This window comes from Entelurus aequoreus, linkage group LG05 (assembly GCF_033978785.1).
Source record: "Entelurus aequoreus isolate RoL-2023_Sb linkage group LG05, RoL_Eaeq_v1.1, whole genome shotgun sequence".
NCBI classification, from domain to species: domain Eukaryota; kingdom Metazoa; phylum Chordata; class Actinopteri; order Syngnathiformes; family Syngnathidae; genus Entelurus; species Entelurus aequoreus.
This window is the reverse complement of record NC_084735.1, coordinates 84,247,656-84,254,617: the sequence shown is the minus strand read 5'-3', so window position 1 is coordinate 84,254,617 and position 6,962 is coordinate 84,247,656. Positions and strand designations below refer to the sequence as shown.

The window sequence follows — 6,962 nt, the reverse complement described above, 5'->3', positions numbered from 1 at the left end:
TCAACTAAGTGAATCACTACACTGTCAGTGATATCATCTAAGTGAATCACTAAACTGTCAGTGATATCATCCAAGTGAATCACTACACTATCATTTATATCAGCTAAGTGAATCATTACACTGTCAGTAGTATCAGCTAAGTAAATTACTACACTGTCAGTGGTATCATCCAAGTGAATCACTACACTGTCAGTGATATCAGCTAAGTGAATCACTATACTGTCAGTGATATCAGCTAAGTGAATCACTATACTGTCAGTGATATCAGCTAAGTGAATCACTATACTGTCAGTGATATCAGCTAAGTGAATCACTATACTGTCAATGGTATCAGCTAAGTGAATCACTACACTGTCAGTGGTATCATCCAAGTGAATCACTACACTGTCAGTGATATCATCCAAGTGAATCACTATACTGTCAGTGATATCAGCTAAGTGAATCACTATACTGTCAGTGATATCAGCTAAGTGAATCACTATACTGTCAGTGATATCAGCTAAGTGAATCACTATACTGTCAGTGGTATCATCCAAGTGAATCACTACACTGTCAGTGATATCATCCAAGTGAATCACTACACTGTCAGTGATATCATCCAAGTGAATCACTGCACTATCCTTTATATCATCCAAGTGAATCACTACACTGTCAGTGATATCATCCAAGTGAATCACTGCACTGTCAGTGATATCATCCAAGTGAATCACTACACTGTCAGTGATATCATCCAAGTGAATCACTACACTGTCAGTGATATCAGCTAAGTGAATCACTATACTGTCAGTGATATCAGCTAAGTGAATCACTATACTGTCAGTGATATCAGCTAAGTGAATCACTATACTGTCAGTGATATCAGCTAAGTGAATCACTATACTGTCAATGGTATCAGCTAAGTGAATCACTACACTGTCAGTGGTATCATCCAAGTGAATCACTACACTGTCAGTGATATCATCCAAGTGAATCACTATACTGTCAGTGATATCAGCTAAGTGAATCACTATACTGTCAGTGATATCAGCTAAGTGAATCACTATACTGTCAGTGATATCAGCTAAGTGAATCACTATACTGTCAGTGGTATCATCCAAGTGAATCACTACACTGTCAGTGATATCATCCAAGTGAATCACTACACTGTCAGTGATATCATCCAAGTGAATCACTGCACTATCCTTTATATCATCCAAGTGAATCACTACACTGTCAGTGATATCATCCAAGTGAATCACTGCACTGTCAGTGATATCATCCAAGTGAATCACTACACTGTCAGTGATATCATCCAAGTGAATCACTACACTATCCTTTACATCATCCAAGTGAATCACTACACTATCCTTTATATCATCCAAGTGAATCACTGCACTGCCAGTGATATCATCCAAGTGAATCACTACACTATCCTTTACATCATCCAAGTGAATCACTACACTATCCTTTATATCATCCAAGTGAATCACTGCACTATCCTTTATATCATCCAAGTGAATCACTGCACTGTCAGTGATATCATCCAAGTGAATCACTACACTGTCAGTGATATCATCCAAGTGAATCATTACACTATCCTTTACATCATCCAAGTGAATCACTACACTATCCTTTATATCATCCAAGTGAATCACTGCACTGTCAGTGATATCATCCAAGTGAATCACTACACTATCCTTTACATCATCCAAGTGAATCACTGCACTATCCTTTACATCATCCAAGTGAATCACTACACTATCCTTTACATCATCCAAGTGAATCACTACACTATCCTTTATATCATCCAAGTGAATCACTACACTATCCTTTACATCATCCAAGTGAATCACTACACTATCCTTTATATCATCCAAGTGAATCACTACACTATCCTGTATATCATCCAAGTGAATCACTACACTATCCTTTATATCATCCAAGTGAATCACTACACTATCCTTTACATCATCCAAGTGAATCACTGCACTATCCTTTACATCATCCAAGTGAATCACTACACTATCCTTTACATCATCCAAGTGAATCACTACACTATCCTTTACATCATCCAAGTGAATCACTACACTATCCTGTATATCATCCAAGTGAATCACTACACTATCCTTTATATCATCCAAGTGAATCACTACACTATCCTTTACATCATCCAAGTGAATCACTACACTATCCTTTATATCATCCAAGTGAATCACTACACTATCCTTTATATCATCCAAGTGAATCACTACACTATCCTTTATATCATCCAAGTGAATCACTACACTATCCTTTACATCATCCAAGTGAATCACTACACTGTCAGTGATATCATCCAAGTGAATCACTGCACTATCCTTTACATCATCCAAGTGAATCACTGCACTATCCTTTACATCATCCAAGTGAATCACTACACTGTCAGTGATATCATCCAAGTGAATCACTACACTATCCTTTACATCATCCAAGTGAATCACTACACTATCCTTTACATCATCCAAGTGAATCACTACACTATCCTTTACATCATCCAAGTGAATCACTACACTATCCTTTATATCATCCAAGTGAATCACTACACTATCCTTTATATCATCCAAGTGAATCACTACACTATCCTTTACATCATCCAAGTGAATCACTACACTATCCTTTATATCATCCAAGTGAATCACTGCACTATCCTTTATATCATCCAAGTGAATCACTACACTATCCTTTACATCATCCAAGTGAATCACTACACTATCCTTTACATCATCCAAGTGAATCACTACACTGTCAGTGATATCATCCAAGTGAATCACTGCACTATCCTTTACATCATCCAAGTGAAATTGCCCTGAGAACAACAACTAAGTGTCTCCTCCATGAAACATCATCATCATCTTCATTATCATTATGATCGTCTTCACTATCACCATCGTCATCATCATTCGCCGTCTTCCCCGCCTTGAGGCTCAAGATGTTATTGCAGCCTTCACTTCCTGTTTGAGGCGGGCCCTCGTCTTCTTGGCCGCCGCACATTAGCTCACCTTTGACCTCCAGCTGCACGTCGGCACCATCTTCCTAAAAGTCATGTGACCACAACCACTCGCCACACACACACACACACACACACACACACACACACACACACACACACACACACACACACACACACACACACACACACACACACACACACACACACACACACACACACACACACACACACACACACACACACACACACGAGGGTCCCGCTGGACCATGGAGGTGATGTGACAGCAGCTGGGACTCCCGCGTGTGTGTGTGTGTGTGTGTGTGTGTGTGTGTGTGTGTGTGTGTGTGTGTGTGTGTGTGTGTGTGTGTGTGTGTGTGTGTGTGTGTGTGTGTGACATGTTGATTCCCAAGAGTTTCCTAACGAGTAAACATCATCATCATCTACTTTGTTGCTGATTGTTGAAGAAGTCGTTGACATTAATCCACAATTCATCCACACATTCAGTCAATGACTGTTGATGAATGCCTGAATTGTCTGTTATTGTCGGTGAAGGCATGAACTGTTGATATCTCGAAGTTGTTGTATTATAGTAGATGAATGCATCGATTGTTGATATTTAGACATAGTTAGTAAGTAGATTGTTGATGAACACATGAATTGTCGACTGTTGTCAATGAATGCATTCCTTTTTGCTATTTTATCGTTTTTATTGAATAGATTGTTGAAGAAAGCACAAAATGTTGATTGCTGTCGATGAATGCATTAATTGTTGATGAATGCATTGTTGATTATTCTCAATGAATGCATTAATTGTCAGGGTATCCAAAGACATGCACCTGGGGATAGGTTGATTGGCAACACTAAATGTGGCCCTAGTGTGTGAATGAGAGTGTGAATGTTGTCTGTCTATCTGTGTTGGGCCTGCGATGAGGTGGTGACTTGTCCAGGGTGTACCCCGCCTTCCGCCCGAATGCAGCTGGGAGAGGCTCCAGCACCCCCCGCGACCCCGAAAGGGACAAACGGTAGAAAAATGGATGGATGCATTAATTGTTGATATTTAAAGTTATTTATACATTGTTGATGAAGGCATTAATTGTTGATTGGTGTCAATGAATGTAGTAACTGTTGATGAATGCATGAACTGTTGCTTATTGTCAATGAATGCATTATTTGTTGATATTTAAAAAAATGTTTAAATACATTGTTGATGAATACATTAACTGTTGATATTTTGAAACACATTGTTGATGAAGGCATGAATTGTTGATTGTTGTCAATGAATGCATTAATTTTTAACAAATGTTCACCATTTTTATTAAATAGATTGTTGAAGAAAGCACGAAATGTTGATTATTGTCAATGAATGAATGCATTAAATGTTGATATTTTAAAATTATTTTAAATACATTGTTGATGAAGGCATGAATTGTTGATTGTTGTCAATGAATGCATTAATTTTTAACAAATGTTCACCATTTTTATTAAATAGATTGTTGAAGAAAGCACGAAATGTTGATTATTGTCAATGAATGAATGCATTAAATGTTGATATTTTAAAATTATTTTAAATACATTGTTGATGAAGGGATGCATTGTTGATTGTTGTCAATAAATGTATTAACTGTTGATGAATGCATGAATTGTTGCTTATTGTCAATGAATGCATTCTTTGTTGATATTTAAAACATGTTTTAGGTACATTGTTGATGAAGGCATGAATTGTTGATATTTTTCAATTATTATATTATTGCTGATGAATGCATTACTCGTTGATGATTGTCAATGAATGAATGCATTAATTGTTGATATATTAAAATTATTTTAAATGCATTGTTGATGAAGGGATGCATTGTTGATCTGGTTAGCGCCTTGCATGGCAGCTCCCGCCATCAGTGTGTGAATGTGTGTGTGAATGGGTAAATGTGGAAATACTGTCAAAGCGCTTTGAGTACCTTGAAGGTAGAAAAGCGCTATACAAGTATAACCCATTTATCATTTATCATTGTTGTCAATACATTTATTAACTGTTGATGAATGCATGAATTGTTGCTTATTGTCAATGAATGCATTATTTGTTGATATCTATAAAAAAAATAGGTACATTGTTGATGAAGGCATGAATTGTTGATATTTTTAAATTATTATATTACTGTTGATGAATGCATTAACTGTTGATATTTTTAAGTTATTAGTAAGTAGATTGTTGATGAAGGCATGAATTGTTGAGTGTTGTCCAATGAATGCATTAATCTTTGCTAATTTACCCTTTTTTATTAAATAGATTGTTAAAGAAAGCACAAAATTTCGATTGCTGTCGATAAATACATTAATTGTTGATGAGGGCATGAATTGCTGATTTTTGTCAATGGATGTATTAACTGTTGATGAATGCATGAATTGTTGCTTAATGTCAAAAGATGCATTATTTGTTGGTATTTTTACCTTTTTTAGGTACATTGTTGATGAAGGCATGAATTGTTGATATTTTGAAATGATCACGTTATTGATAATAAATGCATTAATTGTTGATATTTTTAAATTATAATATTATTGTTGATGAATGCATTAACTGTTGATATTTTGAAATTATTAAATGGATTGTTGATGAAGACATTCATTTTTGATAATCGTCAATGAATGCATTAATTGTTGCCATTTTAAAATTATTTTTAAGTGCATTGTTGATTGAGGCATGAAATGTGACTGTTGTCGATGAAGTATTAATTGTTGATGAAAGCATGAATTGTTTTGTTATTGTCAATGAATGCATTCATTGTTGTAGTTTTAAAATGGTTTTTAAGTACATTGTTGATGAAGGCATGAATTGTTGATAATTTTAAATTTATAGATTATTGTTGATGAATGCATTACTTGTTGAAATGCAAAAATGTTAAGTTGATGAAGGCATGCATTGTTGATTGTCATTGATTAATGTATTAATTGTTGATGAATGCATGAATTGTTGATTATTGTCAATGAATGCATTAATTGTTGATGTTTGAAAATATTAGTAAGTACATTGTTGATGAAGGTATGAATTGTTGATATTTTTGAAATGTTTTGATTAGTGTTGATGAATGCATTTATAGTTGAAATGTAAAAAACGATTAAATAGATTGTTGATGAAGGTATGAATTGTTGATTGTTGTTGATGAACGAATTAATTGTTCATGAATGCATGAATCGTTGATTATTGTCAATGCATTAATTGTTGATATTTAAAAAATATTCTTTAATGTACACTATTGACGAAGGCATGAATTATTGATATTTGGAAATGATTGGGTTATTGTACATGAATGCATTAATCGTGAATATTTAAAATTATTACATTATTGTTAAAGAATGTTTTAATTGTTGGTATTTTAAAATTTTTAAGTAGATTGTTGATGAATGCATGAATTGTTGATTGTTGAGTGTTTTAAACGTTGGTATTTTGAAATTATTAAGTAGATTGTTGAGTGCATGAATTGTTGATGAATGTTTTCATTGTTAATATTGTGAAATTATTATTAAGGAGATTGTTGATGAATGCATGAATTGTTGATGGTTGCTGATGAAGGTTTTGATTGTTGATTATTTTGAAATTGTTACCAAGTAGATTGTTGATGAATGTTTAATAGCTGGTATTTTAAAATTGTGAAGTAGAATGTTGGTGAATGCATAAATTGGTGATTATTGAATGAATTAATTGTTGATATTTATAGTTTATATTTTATTTATATTTGTAGATAATTATTAATGAATACATGAAATGTTGATTATTGTTGATGAATGTATTAATTGTATATACTTAAAAACAGTTAAGTAGATTAATATTGATGAATGCATGAAATGTTGATTATTGTTGATAAATGTATTAATTGTTATATAGAAATGGTTAAGTAGACTGTTATTAATGAATGCATGAAATGTCCTAGTATTGTTGATTAATGTATTAATTGTGATTAGAAATGGTCAAGTAGACTGTTATTAATGAATGCATGAAATGTCC

At 33.9% G+C, this 6,962-nt stretch overlaps 1 protein-coding gene across 1 annotated transcript in view; it reads left to right on the top strand.

The window, feature by feature from the left end:
* LOC133649975 (dynein heavy chain-like) overlaps window positions 1-2,828 on the top strand; it is an 11,715-nt gene extending 8,887 nt beyond the window's left edge. Inside the window, exon 2 of the mRNA XM_062046691.1 lies at window positions 1,085-2,828. Coding sequence (XP_061902675.1) covers window positions 1,085-2,828 — 1,744 coding nt within the window. The remainder of the gene's footprint in view (window positions 1-1,084) is intronic.
* The last annotated feature ends 4,134 nt before the right edge of the window (window positions 2,829-6,962 follow it).